This window comes from Tetrapisispora phaffii, chromosome 3 (assembly GCF_000236905.1).
Source record: "Tetrapisispora phaffii CBS 4417 chromosome 3, complete genome".
Classification (NCBI taxonomy): domain Eukaryota; kingdom Fungi; phylum Ascomycota; class Saccharomycetes; order Saccharomycetales; family Saccharomycetaceae; genus Tetrapisispora; species Tetrapisispora phaffii.
In genome coordinates this window covers 266,494-285,797 of record NC_016522.1, presented here as the reverse complement: position 1 = coordinate 285,797, position 19,304 = coordinate 266,494, and the positions used below count along the sequence as shown (strand labels likewise).

At 33.5% G+C, this 19,304-nt stretch overlaps 10 protein-coding genes across 10 annotated transcripts; 5 read left to right on the top strand and 5 right to left on the bottom strand.

The window, feature by feature from the left end:
* Nucleotides 1-782: 782 nt before the first annotated feature.
* ISD11 (Isd11p) lies at nucleotides 783-1,061 on the top strand (the record flags this gene model as incomplete). The annotated part of the gene is made up of 1 exon (XM_003684667.1): nucleotides 783-1,061. The coding sequence occupies one exon, from the start codon at nucleotides 783-785 to the stop codon at nucleotides 1,059-1,061; it is 279 nt and encodes a 92-aa protein (XP_003684715.1).
* Nucleotides 1,062-1,847: 786 nt separating this feature from the next.
* TPA1 (oxidative DNA demethylase) lies at nucleotides 1,848-3,737 on the top strand (the record flags this gene model as incomplete). The annotated part of the gene is made up of 1 exon (XM_003684666.1): nucleotides 1,848-3,737. One exon carries the CDS (start codon nucleotides 1,848-1,850, stop codon nucleotides 3,735-3,737), a length of 1,890 nt encoding a protein of 629 aa, XP_003684714.1.
* Nucleotides 3,738-3,936: 199 nt separating this feature from the next.
* On the bottom strand, nucleotides 3,937-4,854 carry TPHA0C01230 (uncharacterized protein; the record flags this gene model as incomplete). The annotated part of the gene is made up of 1 exon (XM_003684665.1): nucleotides 3,937-4,854. One exon carries the CDS (start codon nucleotides 4,852-4,854, stop codon nucleotides 3,937-3,939), a length of 918 nt encoding a protein of 305 aa, XP_003684713.1.
* Nucleotides 4,855-5,817: 963 nt separating this feature from the next.
* Nucleotides 5,818-7,041, top strand: JHD1 ([Histone H3]-lysine-36 demethylase; the record flags this gene model as incomplete). The annotated part of the gene is made up of 1 exon (XM_003684664.1): nucleotides 5,818-7,041. The coding sequence occupies one exon, from the start codon at nucleotides 5,818-5,820 to the stop codon at nucleotides 7,039-7,041; it is 1,224 nt and encodes a 407-aa protein (XP_003684712.1).
* A 542-nt stretch (nucleotides 7,042-7,583) lies between these two features.
* CBR1 (cytochrome-b5 reductase) lies at nucleotides 7,584-8,432 on the top strand (the record flags this gene model as incomplete). The annotated part of the gene is made up of 1 exon (XM_003684663.1): nucleotides 7,584-8,432. One exon carries the CDS (start codon nucleotides 7,584-7,586, stop codon nucleotides 8,430-8,432), a length of 849 nt encoding a protein of 282 aa, XP_003684711.1.
* Nucleotides 8,433-8,627: 195 nt separating this feature from the next.
* HOM3 (aspartate kinase) lies at nucleotides 8,628-10,214 on the bottom strand (the record flags this gene model as incomplete). Its single annotated transcript, XM_003684662.1, has 1 exon — nucleotides 8,628-10,214. The coding sequence occupies one exon, from the start codon at nucleotides 10,212-10,214 to the stop codon at nucleotides 8,628-8,630; it is 1,587 nt and encodes a 528-aa protein (XP_003684710.1).
* Nucleotides 10,215-11,604: 1,390 nt separating this feature from the next.
* Nucleotides 11,605-12,591, top strand: AGE2 (GTPase-activating protein AGE2; the record flags this gene model as incomplete). The annotated part of the gene is made up of 1 exon (XM_003684661.1): nucleotides 11,605-12,591. The coding sequence occupies one exon, from the start codon at nucleotides 11,605-11,607 to the stop codon at nucleotides 12,589-12,591; it is 987 nt and encodes a 328-aa protein (XP_003684709.1).
* Nucleotides 12,592-12,749: 158 nt separating this feature from the next.
* Nucleotides 12,750-13,679, bottom strand: PIC2 (Cu/Pi carrier; the record flags this gene model as incomplete). The annotated part of the gene is made up of 1 exon (XM_003684660.1): nucleotides 12,750-13,679. One exon carries the CDS (start codon nucleotides 13,677-13,679, stop codon nucleotides 12,750-12,752), a length of 930 nt encoding a protein of 309 aa, XP_003684708.1.
* An 867-nt stretch (nucleotides 13,680-14,546) lies between these two features.
* On the bottom strand, nucleotides 14,547-14,660 carry TPHA0C01170 (uncharacterized protein; the record flags this gene model as incomplete). Its single annotated transcript, XM_003684659.1, has 1 exon — nucleotides 14,547-14,660. One exon carries the CDS (start codon nucleotides 14,658-14,660, stop codon nucleotides 14,547-14,549), a length of 114 nt encoding a protein of 37 aa, XP_003684707.1.
* Nucleotides 14,661-16,366: 1,706 nt separating this feature from the next.
* TPHA0C01160 (CBM21 domain-containing protein) lies at nucleotides 16,367-17,854 on the bottom strand (the record flags this gene model as incomplete). The annotated part of the gene is made up of 1 exon (XM_003684658.1): nucleotides 16,367-17,854. One exon carries the CDS (start codon nucleotides 17,852-17,854, stop codon nucleotides 16,367-16,369), a length of 1,488 nt encoding a protein of 495 aa, XP_003684706.1.
* Nucleotides 17,855-19,304: the final 1,450 nt, after the last annotated feature.

The window sequence follows — 19,304 nt, the reverse complement described above, 5'->3', positions numbered from 1 at the left end:
TTGTTCTCACATATATATATATATATATATATATATACCCCGGTAATGAATAGTTAAACAATTCATTGGTCCAGGTCCAAGAGACCAGAGAGATTAATCTGATTATATAGTATATAATCTAACAACTATTAATATATTAAAGTAATGAATTCATCTATTGAGCAGATGTGTAGCTTAATATATGAAACAGACCGACATATAAGGAACAGAATGTGACGATACTTAAGTCTCGAATGCAACAGTGTATGATAGCATTCTAATAGTATCTGCTATTTGTAGTTTATTTAGTAAGACAACTAATCGGATTGACTATAATAATCCTTACCTACTAACTATGAATGCAAACGAACAACTTATCCACCCAGTCAACGTCAACACCATTGACCCTGTTGCTGGTTCCGCGCTTGTTTCTTCACAAATTATACTCTTTCCAGCTGTCTCGCAATCTTCTACTACTTCTTAAAGCACCCTATAGCATGCCAATGGTCGGGTAACACGTTGTTTCTGCAGTAATTTTCATTGGCAGGGCACAGTCGCGGCTTCACGTGACTCGTCTATTGAAATCACCCAGTTACATGTTAGCTGTTACTGGGAAATAGACATACTTTTAATCATTACTATTACTGCTATTAATAAATGAATTTGTGATTAATCTATATATATATTAATATTAATATTGTTAGTTGTTTACTATTCGTATATATGGAGCTGTTAATTATCGATATATGTTAACACATTAGAAGAATATAACGCGTACTATTTTATCATTTAATTACATTACAATGGGTGCTGTTGGTCCCACAAGAATTGAAGTTCTACATCTTTATAAACAGTTAATTAAAAATTCGAGACTATTCAATGATTATAACTTTAGAGAGTTTTTCCTAAGAAGGTCAAGAGAATCATTCAAAGCAAATAAACATCTAAATGATTCACAGGCAATTATAGATTGCTATAATAGGGGATTAGAAGATTTGAGTGTTCTAAAGAGACAGTCCATTATTTCACAATTATATACTTTTGATAAGTTAGTGGTGGAACCATTGAAGGGCTCAAGATAGGTAAATGAAGCTTCTGTATTGTTTAACCAAAATAGCCCATACTTTATACGGTATTTGTTTTCCCGGATTGGAACAAAAACGTATTTACGAAAAGTATATATATAAGAATTGACGTGTATGTATATATATGAGTGTGTGGATACTCACTTTATTAATGCATTTTTTTAATTATTAATTATAACACTGGAGTTTAAATCAATGGTTCCTACGATCGGAACAAGGATGTCTGAGTTGGACTTTCATTTCTCACATTTTAAGGGAGGAACATAGCCAGTTATTCAGAAAAAGGGTGAAAGAAACGTTCATGTTGGCTAGCACTTCTCTTCAATATGAATATACTGAATAAGAGACACTTCCAGTATACTAATAAACTTTCTAAGTGACTGCTAATTAGTCTTGTCTTGTCCTGTATCACACCTATTACCGTGTGCTTGTGACCAATACATTCAAAACTAGTCACGTGCGTTAGCATATCCGTAACAAGTGATACACACATCCATACAAAGACTCTTCCAACAGTAATTCCAATGCAGTTCCCAATTGGGAATAGAGGTGTTTGAATGAGGAAATATCAATCTCATCGGATCTTGAACTTCAAAGCAAATGAAAATAAAAATTTTTTAGAGACTTTATACTGTAACTGACAACTCTTCTTGGGTAGGTCCAATATACGACAATTGCAATAATTTAATAAATCGATATATAATTATACTTATCATCTCTTTGTATTGTCATCAGCAAACCACAGAAAAACCCAACGAGGAAAATTGATCTAACCAACTTCCAATGAAGAGAAAAGCTCCAAGTAATCCAGTTACCCAAACCCAAAAACAATTATCTTTAGAAGATGACAAAGTGAAAGCTTTGTTCAACCAAAAAATTTGGGATCCAAAGTTCCAAGATGAGTTAAAAGATGAAATTGCTAATGCTAAACCATACAATTGGGGTACTATTCATGATTTAGTCGATGATGATTTATTACGTGCAGTTCGTAAAGAAATTGAAACTGAAATTCATTTCACTAAGAAAGAAACTGATATTTACAAAGTCAATCAAAGTGGTGATTTAGCTAACTTATCTGGTTTAGACTGGAATGATTTATCACGTTTACCAAACATGTACAAGTTACGCCAAATTTTATATTCTGAAAAATACAGAGACTTCTTTGGTTACGTTACAGGTGCCGGTAAGTTGTCAGCTTCTAAAACTGATATGAGTGTTAACACTTATACTAAAGGTTGCCATTTATTGACCCATGATGACGTTATTGGTTCTAGAAGAATTAGTTTCATCTTATATTTACCAGACCCAGACAGAAAATGGAAATCTCACTACGGTGGTGGATTAAGATTATTCCCAAGTATTAAAGAAAATATCCCTTACACAGATCCATGTGCAAAGTTGGTTCCACAATTCAACCAAATTGCTTTCTTCAAAGTTCAACCAGGTTTCTCCTTCCATGATGTTGAAGAAGTACGAGTCGATAAGCATAGATTATCCATTCAAGGTTGGTATCATATTCCACAAAAGGGTGAAGATGGATACATTCCAGGTGAAGAAGAAGCTTGGATTGATCAAAACATCTCCACTTTAGCTCAATTGGAATCAAGAACTTTACAAGATTTTGAATTTCCAAATGCTGAGAGAGAAATCTTACCATTCCATCAAACAAAGCATTACGAAAGATTATTAACAGGTGAAGAAGATAATAACAAAGATTGTAAATTTTTAAGTGAAGCTTTAAAATTAACTGAAAGGGAAATTCAATACTTATCTCAGTACATCTCTCCAGAACATCTTACTGCTGAAGGTATCACTAAATTACAAAAAAGTTTTGAAGACAACTCTTCATTACAAATTGAATCTTTCTTAAATGATCCAAAATCTGATTTGTTGAAAAAATTGATCAAGCATGATGAATTGAACAAAGAATGTCCAATGGAAGCTAAGGATGTCAAGGCCCCATGGAAAACTGCTACTCCATCCCATAAATGGAGATACTTATATATGGATGGCAAATCTCATGAATATTTTGCTACTGAAGAAGATATGTTAGAAAATCTAAACAATGAAGAACCATCAAATTTTAAATGGTTGAAAGAAACCCTAATCAATGCTAAGACTTCTAATAACGATAACGAATTGGAAATTGCATTAGTTGATTTAGCTCAATTTTTAAAGAGTTTGATTTTTAAGAAATATATTGCTACTTTAACTCTACTATGTCCACTTGCTGAGAAAGTTATTATTAGAAGATTCAGGCCAGGTAAGGATTTCACATTAGCCACTAAGTGTAACTTAAGTGAAGTCTTAAAGGGCGTTGAAGGTTTTGTTGATGCAGTCTTGGAAGCTACTCTGTGTTTGACTCCATCTAATGGATGGACTTCTGGTGAAGTCGGTGGTTATGAACTATATATGGCTGATGAAACTATTGATGAAGAAGAGAAAGATGACACACAATACGAAAGAGATGTTGAAGACGCAACTGTTTACCGTAGAGATGATGCTGGTGATTCTGTTCTAATCAACAAACCTGCTTCCTGGAATTCTTTGAACTTAGTGTTAAGGGATGAAAGTGTTATGGAATTCGTTAAGTATATCAGTTGGGGTGCTGAATCAAGTAGATGGGATGTTAGAATCCAATGGGATGTCAAGTCAATGGAATCTGACGTATAGATTGTTTTGGTAGATATTTCATACTGATAAATAAATTTATATTAGATAAACTTTTAATAGTAATAGAATATATATTTGAAAATAGATTTTTATTTCTTATTTTAGTATTTATTAAAAGTAATATTAAGTTATTGGTAAAATATAGTAATATAAGTATATTTATATAGATATTTATATAGTATGAGTAAAACATTATTGTTTAAGCAGAAGATGATTCGAATTCAGGCAGCAATTCCTTTAATAAATTAGCAGAATTCTCGAAGTAACTTAATTGAGCTTCGACTAAGTTTTTCAATGTATCTAAAAATTTAGATTGAGAGATAACATCTTGCATAGTGACAGTGGCACTTTCAGTAGCTTGAGCAAATTGCTCTTCTAAGGATTCCATTTCGACTCTTAGAGCGGCTTCTTTTTCTGGTTTAGCTTGAGCTAACTTTGATCTAGCAACATCGTATTGTAATCTCTTGTATTGAACATCTCTACGGGATTTGGTCGCCTTTTCGATTAAAGAACTTAATTTTTCCTTGATGACTTTATTGACTTTAGTTTGAATTAAAGTATCTTGTTGTAATCTTTGTTGAGCGATCTTTGTTTGCATGTCACTAAATTTCAACAAAGTGGAGGCAACAGCAGATACATTAGGGTCTTGTAATTGATTTAAACTTTCACTTGACGTCAAAGCAACTTTACTTAAGGCATAGTTCAAAGTTCTTGGTTCAGTGATTGGACCTGGGGTAACCAAGATATTTTGAGCTTCTTCTGCACTTGTAGCACGAGATAGATCTTCAATTTTTGACTGAAATAATTTGGAATAATCATTAACTGAGTCGCTAACGTACTTTGGATAATCATAGGATTCATTATCGTAGATGGAAGTAATCTTTAAGAAATGCTCATAGACTAATTTGATGGTATCAATTTCTTTTTCCAACTCTAAATATTCTTGTGGTAATTGAGAAATATCAGTAACATTACCTAATTTCTCTTGGACTAAACGTTGAGTTGAAGAAGCAATGGATGGAATAGAAGTGCCCAAATCCTGAGTCCTTTCAGAGACAACAGTGGACAGCTCTTGAAATTTTTGTGTTAAAGAACTAGCAAAATCGTTAAATGACATATTGAACAGCTCTGTATGTGTACTACGTCTGGGATAGTATTATAGTTAATCGAGAGACACAGCTAAGCCAGTATCTCCTTATATAAGATATGTACATATAATTACTCTATATAATATAAAGGAGTACCGATATATAAATAGAATAATAATAAAGAGATCGAGTTCAAAAGTTGGAAAGTGTCAGATGGTATTCCAAAAAAATAATTCAAATATCATCAATTTTATGTTGTTTATTTTTTTTAAAATTGTACAATCTCAAAATGTTTTTTAACCCTCTTTGATATTTGAGTATTTGTAGAAGTCTTTTCTAATGAATATTTAAATATACTTTATTGCACACGTACCAGGGACAAGGTTCATTTATGTACGTCTGTGTATTGCTTTGTTTATCTAACACGATTTCTTCATATGACTATGACATCCCAACTTCAACGGTAATGTCAGTGATAGAGATTTACTGAATATATGGAAAGCATTGTAAAGTTATGCTTGTCATAAGAATGGTTTCGGTACAAAGACTATGACGCTATCGAAATATGAATGAACCAACATCAGCAATGTAAAGAAGTTACATAAAGTACAGCAACAGCAGTTCAACTGTTAGAACCCGTCTCACTCTCTTTCTCTTTCTCTGGTATATTAAAAACTTTCAACGGTCTGAATACTCTTGATCTTTGATCGTTGTGTCCTCACGATGGTTTGATGTGTGTCTTGTATTGTTAGATTAGTGTATGATAGTATCTTATAGTTACAGCTATCTAGTTCTGAGCTCTTTGGCTTCATGGTAAATGGATGCAAGGTTATATCGGTTATTCGGGTAAACGCTTAGGCACCTTAATGAGTATATTAAAATGTGGGTGGCTTTGGTTACCTATTAGAAGAAGATGAGGTTACTGTAGAAGTTGTTCGTAGGTGTACGGCAGTAAAAGCTGATAAGTAATTGATATAATCAAAGGATATATAATGGTAGTCAATAGGAAAAGAAAATCCGTTGAGAAGGGAGATACAGCTTCGTTAATCACTAAGAAGAAGTACAATTTAAGAACTTCAAATAACCAAATTGATTATATTTCATTGAATGAAGGAGATGGTGTTAAAAGAAAGAATGAACCTCCACATTTAAAATCGTTTAATGATTGTTTTAATAGATATGTTGGTAATGCACAGGATAAACGTATCCCTTATAAAACGTTTGTAGATACATTTGATGATATCAAGGTACCATATTTGATTATTGATCCAGAGAATTCAGGGATGGAAGTTCCTGATCAGTTGACGGTTGAAGAAATTACAAAGAGGTTGGGAGGAGATTGTAAGATTAATGTTATGGATGTTCTGACACAAGAGAATGAAAAATGGACATTATCAAAATGGAATGAATATTTTACAAACACATCATATTTGCAAAGAGACCGACTGAAGAATGTGATATCATTTGAAGTGTCAGATTTTGCGAAGAGAGATAACTTCGTAGTTAAGAGGCCTACAGTGGTCTCTGAAAATGATCTAGTAGATATTGTATGGGATAGATACTGTAATTGTGATGGGGAGAATGGTGTCTATGGTCCAAGGCCAAAAGTTACAAAATACGTGTTGATGTCAGTGAGAAATGCTTACACAGACTTTCATCTGGATTTTGCAGGAACTCCAGTGTATTATAAACTGTTGCAAGGAAGTAAAAAATTCATTTTGTTCCCTCCAACTTCTCACAACATTGAACAATATCTACAATGGTGTAATAAACCTGATCAAACATCAATTTTTCTTGGGGACCATTTACAAGACGGTATAGCCATGGAATTAAAGGCCTCAGATTTATTTTTGATCCCTGCAGGTTATATCCACGTGGTGTACACCCCGGAAGACTCGTTGATTGTTGGAGGAAATTTCTTGACATTCAGAGATATACTGACTCATTTGAAAATTGTGGAGGTTGAAAAAGAATCGAAGGTACCTAAAACTTTTACTTTCCCGAAATTTGAAGCTGTGATGTATAAAACCGCTGAATGGTTGATAGACGAAATAGAATCGGGGTCCAAATTTTCGAATGACGGTGACCTCCCAACTATAATAAAGCAATTAAGTAGCATCATCACCAGTTCAAAACTAAAATACTCATCGTCATCGTTTAACTCGAAAAAGGAGATGATCGCTAAATTGAACTCATTACGCAAAGAATCCCCATAATGAAACTATATAAATTCAAAGATCTAACGAGACAAGTATTGAAACCCATATTCCACCTCACAAAAACCGAACATACACAGCATAGGATACCTCATAGTACGTATATATATACAGTGCATAATACATGAATATACTTTCCTTCTTGTATTTTCTTGGCTCTTTCTAAATTTACTTAATTATAAACCAAGTAACACCATATCATCATATCTCAGTTCTTATATCAATCCCTCCCTTCTATCGAGTTCCAATAACTTCAACTTCATTTATAGTTCTTAATTCCAAATTAAATGTTCATTTCATTTCATTTGTCCTGATGTTTTCTTGCCTTAGGCATATAGTTCCGTTAGCGATTAAATAAGATCAATATCTAATTGAAATTTTTTAAAAAGTCTATCAAATGTAGAAATAAATGTATCTCCTATTAAAACACCAATGAATTTATATAAATAATATTGTACTATGTATAAACTAGTAGCAAAGGAGTTTGAACTACATACCAACATTAATCATTGAATATTAACGTTATATAATTAAACGAAACTATGGAGGAAAGTGCTATTAAAATTGTTTTGGCTGTGCTTCTATTAGCAGTGGGTACATATTATTCCTTACAATTAGGTAAACAATTCAAACCAAAGGCTACATTAGTTAAAGGTCAATATAAGAAGTTTCCATTGATCAGAAAGACGATCTTGTCACATAATAGTGCTGTTTACCGCTTCAAACTGCCAACTGAAGATTCTATCTTGGGTCTACCTGTTGGTCAGCACATCACTGTCAAGGCTGTAATAAATGAAAAGACAATTATCAGATCCTACACTCCAACTTCATTAGACACTGATTCTAGAGGGTTTTTCGAGCTGTTGATTAAATCTTACGAAAATGGTAACATGTCAAAGAATTTTGCTGAATTGGAACTTAATGACACTATTGAATTGAGTGGTCCAAAGGGTTTCTACAATTACTCACCAAACTGCCGTAAGGAACTTGGTATGGTTGCAGGTGGTTCTGGTATTACGCCAATGTATCAAATAATAAAAGCAATTGCTCAGAATCCAAATGATAAAACTAAAGTATCATTAATTTATGGTAATGTTGCTGAGAAGGAAATTTTATTGAAAAAACAATTAGATGACTTAGTTGCTACCAAACCAGAGCAATTTAGAGTTTACTATGTCGTTGATAACCCAAGTGAAGATTGGACTGGTGGTGTGGGTTACATTACTGCGGATGTCATGAAAGAATACTTACCAGCCCCAGGTCATGGTGTCCAATTGTTAGTCTGCGGCCCACTGCCAATGGTATCAAGTGTTAAAAGGTGTGCCGTTGCCCTAGGTTTTGCAAAAGCCAAGCCAGTTCCAAAAATGGAAGATGAAGTTTTCGTTTTTTAGATAGACCTTATAAATATATCAAATTGTCAATAGAACTGGTTGTATATAAGATTTAGTTAATTGTCATCCTGTATAATTCTAGCTGTATTTTATTGTTTGATAATAAAAAGTTTTAGTAAATATAAAAGTTTTTGTAACTTTTACAGATTATGTATTATGTTTCTTAAATAGTAAACTAATGTCATTTCACGTACTCTATATAGTTAAGTTCTTGATGTGTTGTAATCTCTCATCAACGGCATGCTCAAAAGATGGTCTTTCTGCAGTTTCATCTAATAACGTTTTATGAATAGATTGTAATGCTTTCAAGGAATCATCTTCGTCAATCACACAAGAGATATTGATTTCGTTGGCACCTTGCGAAATCATTTCGATATTGATACCTTGTTCTGCTAAAGTCGAGAACATAGTACCAGCAATCCCAATATATTGTTTCATTTGCTTACCAACTAAAGAAACGATACACATACCACGGATAATGTCGATGCTACCTAAACTGTTTAATTTTTCAACAGCTAATCTTAATGATTTTAAAGAGTCAGAATCTGGAATAGGTAAAGCCATGGAAACATGGACTTCTGACGTGGAGATCAAATCGACAACTAACTTGTATCTATCCAAAACAGTGAAGATTTGAGCTAAGAAACCATGAGATAAAGTTTTTTTATTTGAGTGAATGTTGACGACAACGATATCATTTTTTGTTGTAATAGCAGTAGCGCCTCTTCTCTTTGTTTCAAAGAAGGAAGATGATAAGGCCTCTGGAGGATGAGGTGGTGTAGCTTCGCCTTTCTTGGCGACATTATCAGGATAAATGACTGTACCATCGTTTTTTGGATTTTGAACATTTTTTATTCTGATTGGAATCTTAGCTCTAATAACTTGTTCCATTGTAAATGGGTGAATGACTTCTGAACCGTAGTATGTCAATTCCGAAGCTTCTTCGGGTGTGACACTGCTCAGTAGACGTGCATTTGGTACTTTTCTTGGATCAGCAGTGAAAATACCGTCAACTTCCTTCCAGACCTGTAATTCATCAGCGTTTAGGGCGACAGATACTAAAGCGGCACATAAATCAGTGTAACCTCTACCGACACCGTTTAATAGACCCATAGGAATCAAACCAAAGAACCCAGTAAGCACAGGGACAATTCTTTCTTTTGAATCTATAAATGGTTGTAATTTCTCCTTTAATGATTTGACCAAAAAGGTATAAAATGTATTATCTAAATTAGTTGTTTGATAATCTGAAGGAATGACATTCGATAAATCAACATATTTTGCTTTACACTTTCTATCATTACAAAGTGAAGCAATGAATAAACAACTCAATTTTTCACCACATGACATGACTAAATCCATTGTTCTTGTTGAGACTTCACCTAAGACTTTTGAAGCCTCTAAATACTTCACGACTAAATCCAGTTCCTTATTGGTGTCAGCAACCAATCTAGTTTGAATAACAGGGTCATTGATCAAATTCTCAGCATTACTTATGTGATCTTGTCTAATGACTTCGATAATGTCACTGAACTTCAATTCTTGGGAAGCCAAATCACAACATTTCAGTAGTCTTGAAGTGGTACCTTCAGCTTTTGTATATGAAGAACGGGCAGAACAAACCACAGCAACATTTTTGTTTATGCCATCTGGGCTAGAATAATACTTAATAATATCATCTACGATCTGAACAGAAAACTTACCAACGGAAGTACCGCCAAACTTCTGAATTACCCAATTGGTAGAAGCATTAGGATCATTGAACATCTTCACTATAGTCATATAAGTGTGTGTGAATGTAGTCCTATTGTATCAAAGACAAGGATATAATCACTTAGATGTACAGAATCGTAACTTTTGAAAATATCCTAAAGTTAATGTATAAAAGTGAATTATCAGTACTCTTACAAATATGACCAACAAGTAATAATGGTTAATATATATAACAAAAATAAAATACAAGAAAGTATATAACATCATTTACTGAATAGTAAATTTTGAATTAGTCATTAATACATTCCAATATAAAAAAAATTGATGATGAAACTAAATCGCAGAGATTCGGAATCAATTAGAAGACAAATACATACACATAACGTCCAATTGCTCTCATTATGAAATAATGAAGTCTCACATATAACAAAACCTCGAGATACGTTGACAAGAATAAACCACTTTCAAATGAAAAATGGCTCAAGAGAAATTTTTCTAACCATCAATAATTTCATAATTTCCAGTATTTTTCTTGCTTGCTTCTCTCTTTCTCGAGACAGAGAGTTCTAAGTTTCGAAAGTGCATTCTTTAATCAGAATACAAATAAAAGACAAGCCAAGACAACCTATTTACGGTCTGTCAGGGTCAATTGACGGGCCCTTCAAAAGATACAGGTATATACATTGGTATTACGTTACGTTATATTACGTTTGTATTTCTAGACTACGTTAATGATAGACATATATGTATATATATCGGGATCCTTGAGTCATTCTTGTCTGGTTAATAGTTTTGTGTTTAGAAACAATTAATCAATTTCGTTTGAATTTCATCTCAAATACTATCTTCTCTTCACCTCTCTTTAGTTTACGATCATGATCGTAAACTAAAGAGAGGTGAACTGTTGAAAATGAAAACCTTTACCCGAAGACATCAACCTTCACTTCGTTTGCACAATCAAAGCTTTACTTGTCGACCCTCTCTGTTGGGTGCTGTTAAATCCAAAACGAACAGCACATACTATAACAGCAAGAGCATTTGCTGTTCGTTTTAGTTTTTGCTTTTGCTTTTGATACTTAGTGAGAAGTATCCAGTTGCTAAGTTTGTTTGTTTTTCTCTTTCGATATTGACTACTGTTCAATGTTACGTTACATCTACGATCTATTTGTTCAACATGTTGTTTATTTGTTATTACTCGATATATCATACACGCAGCAATTTTCGTGATGTTAGCAATTAAACTGAAAAAAAAATATGAAAACACATAACTGTAAAATGTTATGAATATGTAATTTAGACAGAATGCCTTTGATAAAATTGTATACAGCTTTATGGCGGTTGTAGAATATAAATATATATATATATTGCTCTTGAAATTTTCTTGTGAATGTAACCTATTAAACTTTACTAGTTCCTTTCAAAAAAACATAGGTTCAGGAAGGATAATTTGAGACTTGGTATGTCGACCTCTCCTCAGATTAAGAAAGCATTAGCTGCTTTATTGCGTGATCCTGGTAATTCTACATGTGCTGATTGTAAAACACAGACTCATCCACGTTGGGCTTCGTGGTCTCTGGGTGTCTTCATTTGTATAAAATGTGCAGGTTTCCATAGATCGTTGGGTACACATATTTCAAAAGTAAAATCTGTTGATTTGGATACTTGGAAAGAAGAAAATATAATTATGTTGATTAAATTTAAAAATAATGACATGGCCAATAAATACTATGAATCGAAATTATTGAATGAAAATAATGAACCTGTTAAAATTAATATCAATGATACAAACAAGTTACAAACTTTCATTAAAAACAAATATGAGTACAAGAAATGGATGGGCGATTCAGGAAAATTGGAAGAATTGACTAGTAACTCTTTACAAAATAATGATTTATTAAATTCTAGCCAAAAATCGCAATTGCAATCGCAATCACCAAAAGAAGAACCAGTGGTTAAAAAGAACTCCATGAACTTGTCCAATAGTCGTTCAAGCAGTATATTAGACTTACAAAATCTGTCAAAATCTCCTTCCAATAACAATAATAACAGATTAAACTCCTCAACTCCTCAACTTTCTCGTGGTAATAGTAACGGTTTACTGAATACAGTTGGAAACTCAGCTACTAGCTTGAATATACAGAATCCAAATGTGAACCGCACTCAACCTCAAGGTGGTGCTCAAAGGCAAGACTTGAAAAAGTCTATTCTATCATTGTACGCAAAGCCAACTAACTCTGCCTCGAATTTGAGTAATAACAATTTGTCATCTTCATCCATCTCATTAGCATCGGCATCATCATTTAATAATAATGGCAACAATAACAATTCAAATGTGGTCAATATTAATAATAACATTAACAAAATTAATAACTTCAACAACAATAGCAAATCTTCATCGACTTATAATATCGAAGACGATGAATTAATGAAAAATGTATGGTCATGATTAAATTTTGAATTAATTTAATTTAATCAGATATTTGATTACAGCTGCGGATTTATTTATTAAATAAGAATATAGAATAACTTTAAGTGTTTAATTAATTATTAAAACATAATGTAAATTAAACTCACTCAGCACGACTTAACAATGTGTGAGGACACCTAACCGGATGTTGGTAAACCAACATATGCCTTAAACGAGTCATAGATTAACCATTGGAATGATGTCAAGGTACCGATCATAACAATTCTCACAGGTAAACCATTCCATAACCCTTTGAAACCGATCTGTTTGTAAATTCTGTTGGTGGCTTGAGACATCGACTCTGTTGCTTTTCTGCCATTGTTGATTTTTGAAACCATAACATCTGCTGGATGAGATACAATTGCACATAAAATACCAGCTAAATAACCACCAGTGAAACTGACTGAAATTTGTTGAAGTGGACTTAATTCGGATTTTTTCACAGGTAATTTAGCATAAATTGCTTCCACGATTTTTTCAAAAGATGTAAATTTAACCATTGTGTAAGGAATTTGTCTAAACCATAGTGGGACGATACCTTTATAAAAGGCTTTAAGACCCTCTTGAGTGTATATTTTACTGAAACCTTGGAAGACATTATTACAGAATGGTGGCATAGTTGTTTGTTGTTTAACTTTGATTGCCTCTAATGGACACAACATAATATCAGCCAAGAATTCTGCAGTTGCAGAAGCACCTAAATAGATCCATACAGAATGGTTCTGAACAAACTCTGGGGTAACGAAAGATAAAGTTGAATAATAATGTTTAAAAAATTCGTAACCACCATATTTACCGGCACCTTGTAACGAGTACCCTATGAATGTAGCACCAACACCGGTGAAAACTTTTGAAAACCCACCTTCAGTAGAAACAATGGTTTTCCAACCTTGCAAATTTGATTTATATAAAGTTGGGTCTACTTGCAATCTACATTTAACTAAATCTAACGGAGTAACACTTGAATGAGTTGGACCACATGCAATTATACCACCCAGAGTACAAGTGGCATAAAATTTGTTTGTATATAACTCGATATTATTTCTTTTCTGAGAAGTAATTGACATGGTTGATGGATGTATGTGTGTATATATGTTTGGTGTCTACGTTATAATTGAGAACAAGCAATAATAATAAATAATGAGACTGAAACGCAGAATCTTTTTCGTAATTGGAGTGGCTTATTTAATTGATAACATAAACTGAGATCGTTTATATATCAAGAAGTGATGAGTAATTTAAGAAGAGGTATAAACTGAACTAATCTGAGACGAATTGATGGATGCTTAAGTGTAGAAGAAGCAGTTATGAGTTTATTAATTTTCCAATGCATCTCTTCTCTTTTTTCATTATATTTTGTCAACCCTTGGCTACACATTTTCAGTTTTTCAGAAAATAAGAAATAATCGAAAAAGAATGAAATAAATTCCTCATCTATGCCAAGGATCTTAATTGTGACTTTGTGTCGGAGCAAGTGACACATAATAGTTTACGATACGTTAATTGACAGAAATGAATAGCTCGAACGCTATTTCAAATGTGATGAGATGCTAGATAGTCAGTGTATTGAATGAAACAAAATTAAAGGGTTATTATTATTATTATTATTATGTTAAATATATATATAAATGAATATGAATACATATTCATTTTATTATTGAATATTGGAAGTGTGTCGTTACTACTTATATTAGTGTTCGTTTAAATTCTGGAACAAATGTAGGATGACGTATTAAGGAGCTTTTGTAAAATGTTGTGTAGTCTGTAAAGAGAACGTTTGTGTTTGAAATGAATTGAAAAAAATGAAATTAGGAATAAATTATTAAAAATGACTCAACATTGTTGAAAATGACTGTGAATTGAAATGGAGGGAGGCCACGCATATATATACCTGTCTGTGTACGCCTATGTTGTTTTTGGAAGCATGTATGAAATCATTGCAGATTTGGGACATCAATCTTGTATCTGTTCATAACGTTTCTATGAGCTGAATAGTAGAAAAGGAATAGAGTAGCGAAAATGCTTAGGAAAACTTGGAAATCTTGCATTTTGTAATTGTATTTGTATTTGTATTTGAGAGAAGTTTGATTGTTGTTGAATTGAGTGGGAGTGTCTAAAAACAACTTAAGATCATAGAAGGGACGAACGATTGATACATGGATGAAAACGAAAATAGTATTGCCCTTATATACGATTATGTGTCAAGTCTAAAAAACCAGAAATGAGCTGAGCTGTTCAATAATGAAATAAATAGACAAAGAAATTAAAAAAAACAACACACACACATTGTCTAACAGATTGAGAAGTATACAGTACATTAAAAAATGCGTGAATAGTATTGGGCTTTCTTATTCTAATTAGCCGAATATGGCAAACTGCAGTGCATCATTATCAGAAAGGACTAGAATCAAGTAATCTCGAGATCGTTGAGGTATTCCAGATACTCGAGAGATTAATTGCAGTTTCGTAGTTTTCACAAGGAGGGATAATAACCGCTTTAGTCGGTGTCCGAAGAGGCATCTGCCAGAAGTGGTGGTTACTGCTTGGTACTTATGTAAATAAGTTGGGCCATTGATTGAATGTTGTTGTTTTCAATAATGGGATGATGGGCAGGGAAACAACACAGGAAATGTTGTTATGTGATAACACACACTAACAAAACGGCACACAGAGAGGGAGTTCTTGTTTTGTTTTTGTTTTGAAGACCCATAGAAAGTTAATAAACTCAATTTGTATTTTCAAAACCGATAATTTTCGCAAGCGCACCATAAACGGTAATAGCAAGACATAATAACAACGCATCTGGTCTTGACGTCGCGGGAGGGGGGGGCGAGAGAGACGGAACGGGTCCACTTGTTGTTATGGTGCGTGTATTCGGGAGCGGTAGAGAGCAAGAGCGTGAGAGAGACGGCTGTTCGTGTTCGTCTTATTGACATTACCAGAATCATTGCCCCTAGTGCTAAAATACATGTATTCTCTCGAATTCCAGTAATGGGATATTAGTTGGTTCAGTGTTGAGATATTGCGTGCATGACTTGAAGATCCGTAACCACTAGAGGAAAACACGCAACGCAAAAACAAAAACAAAAAATGCTCACAATGTTTATTACGAATCTGTTTTTGTGAACTTGTGATTGTTGTTATCTCTTATGTTGCAATGCAGAGAGGGAGACGCACACACACAAGCTATTGACCCTTGCAATGTGTGCAGCGGAGAAATAACCGTGCAACCAGCTGCGTTGTTTTGTTGTTTTTTGCAGCAGTTTCCTTTTACGTTTGGTCACCTACTCTTGTAATTTTGTGTCAAAAGAACAAAAAGAACAAATGCACTAGTGAGAAGAAAGTTTCTGATTGTGCAATTTCCTTTTCGGGGCATCCAATAAGGGCGGGCGGCAATTTAATTGTTTGCTCCGAGGCCGGTTTTAATTGCTGATGCGTGTTTTTTGGCAAAAGGTAAAAAGAAAAAAACGGAAAAGGGATATGTGTTACCCGGATTTGTAGATCAATGCATGTTATGGAATTGGAATCAAATATAAATTTTAATAATTAGTTTTGGGTTAACGGTTTGAGATAAGGTAGAAGATGCGTATTGTAAGACCTCCCAATTACGAATTTCTGCATTGGATTACTTAAAGTTAAATTAAAATAATTTAATCGTGGTTCCAAAATTACGATAAGTTAGTTTGTACATATAAGTGTGTATATTGACAGTTATAGAATATTTTTAATTTTAACAGATGTAATTTAGCTAATGTTATTTATAAATGGCTATTTTATAGTTCTTGCCATTGTTGTTGTCCCAGTATTCTTTATAGGAGTTATCTTTTTCGTCTCCAGAAATGTAATGTATGCACAGCTCAAGTGCATTCTTGCAGTTAGATCGTACGTTATTGCAGTCAATGATAAATCGGAAAATGTCCATGTTAGTCGAAGGCAAGATAGAGTCGGCGTTGGAATTGTACAATGCTTCAGTTTCATGATAAGTGATCCATTTGTTCCATGTATATCGAACTTTTATGCTTTTTTTGAAATTCAGATTTTTAACAAATATTTTACCACTTAAGAAATTTACGCTGCTTAACATATTCGTTCTATCATCCATTCCACCACCAACATTTTTCTTAATAACCAGTTCCTCTAGGAAAACATTGTTACTTTCCACTAACTTGACGTATAGATTGATTTTCAATATATCTTTCCTTTTCATCCTTGATAGGACGGGGAAATTCTCGTTTTCGAGAACCAAGTCCATTCCATCAGAAGCTTCATAGCTAACGTCTCTGCTATGATTCAGGTTTATTCTATTTTTCTTCTCGTTCCTGATTTTATTGAAAAATTCATTTTGTAACTTACTCCAGCGTAAGTTTTTCCCCGCTTGGGCCGTCTTCTCCCCCTGTATATGGCATGTACTTAGACCTTGCTCGTCATCAGCTGTGCCGCCAAATGCAAAATTATCATAGTCCTTCGATCCAAATCCATTCACATGGGTATTGCCATACGTATAATTTTTATCATCCACAGCATTAAGGGTCAGGTTGTTGTGATTATCTCCATTCAATTTTAAAAATTCTTTAAATTGCAAACTTATGTCTAAAGGGCTTTCATCTTTATTGAAATATGCGATGGGGGTGGTCTGTTCGAAATGCACACTCTTACTACGAATAAGGTTCCTCCTGGGATTCTTCGTTAGTAGGAAATTATCTTCATCTTTGATTGCCTCACCATTGGGGGTACATGGCAGCGATTTGGACCTGTATTTCAACGAGCTTCGGACAAGTTCTCCGGATTTCTTGTACACAGGAGAAATTTCTAAACCTGTCGGTTCCACATCTGTGTTTATAGACATAGAGGAAACCTTTGCAATACGTTTATTAATGGAATTATAAAACTCTTTATGGACATCATCGTCATCAACCACACCTGCTTGTTGGCCAGCTTTCGGACCCTTTTGATGGTCAATGGAGTAGGCATCCAGTCTCTTATTTATATTTGTGTTTCTCAGCAACTCGGATTCACGAACCCTTGTACTCTCGCTCGATTCCCTATTTCGTTGCGGTTTATTCAAAAAACTTAATGACTTTGGCAACTCTAGATCAGTTGGACCACCACCACCATTATAGTTCACAGCACCTTTATCATCAACCGTGTTTCCATCTTTAAATCTATCCCTCAAAACCCTTGAATTGAAGTCATCGTCATTAAAAAAGGGGAATTCTTTCTTGGTGCTTGCCTTAATGTACATGGTAAAGCAGAAAAGAATCACACCAAACTTGTTATATCTCTATATTATAAACAGAATGAAGGAGTTTCCAATTAAAAAAAAACAGAAACAAACAAAACTATAAGTATATCTCAAAAATTAAGTTGGTATAATTTTTCTCTTCATAAACATAACATTTAAAAAAGACACTGAGAAAAAAATAACGATTACAATAATACCCACCAAAATTCAAAGTTCCTTGTACCTCTAAAAACCTTTTACAAATCAACGTTTTCAAAGTTCACTAGCAGATCTTATATACTGAAGCAGCAGGCTTTAAATATTTAAACTAAAAAAAAATAAGATAGTGAAATTAATATTTCCGCTCCTTCCAAAATCCATTATTATACTATCGAGGGTACGAGGGGTTTGTTATATATATAGTATATCTAATATTAGTAAAATTTACATGATATAGTTTTACCAATTTGACGATAATTTAAAGGACAATTTGAATGAACTTGAAGCGCAAAATAAAGTAAAACCCGTATAAAATCAAAATTACGACAGAACCTCACTCATGTCACACACACCACCACCATCAACTTAGTCAATAGAACTAGTTCATCTTATAAGCGACGACTCCTAAAAAAAAGTAAAAACGGCACATAAAAAAGAAGAAAAACAAAATCAGAAACTAACACATATCAGCAAGGATTAAGATGAGCTTTGGGAACCATAAGAAATTAGAATAAGTGTATGGATATTGAAATGTTTAAGTTTCATGGGAACATTCTTAAGCTTGAGAGAGATACGTGAATTCAACGTTAAATAGAGCGCAAAAAACATCCATTATTACTCATAGTCATGGTAAAAATTTAGACACATGAACGGTTTTGATCGAGGGAACATGTATAATCTTACATATCCACATATATAACTCATAATAAACTTGCAAATAAAAGCAAGACATATATGTTGTATCAACGGATGGATGATCTGATGACGCAAAAGAAATAACAACCAATAGTCATTGCAACTAAACTAGAGTAGTTATGATATTTTACAATAGTGTACATACGTCTTAAGAAGGATTAGAGATAGAGTTATATCAAGAAACATAAAAACAGGCAACCAATTTACTATTTTATTAGGATAAGGCCACTGATAAGTTAAAAGATAAAATCTGATCAAACAATATGTGTATGATGTTGCAAGTCACTAATGCAACAACTACATATGTCTTATAATCTGTTAAGCTTGAAAATAAATGGTTCAATTAAGTAGAAGATAGAATGAGAATAGGTAATTTTGACTTGATGATGTTCTTGAATGTATGTGCTATTTTGTTGATCTGGAGAAGGTAGCAGAAAAGGGGAACGAGTCTTAGGAGAGTCTCTTCACTTGTTTGACTATTTTCGCCAGGTGACAGATAGACAATGTAGTTGGAACGTATTTTTGTATAGTGAGAAGAGCGTTTGTTACTAGTGCT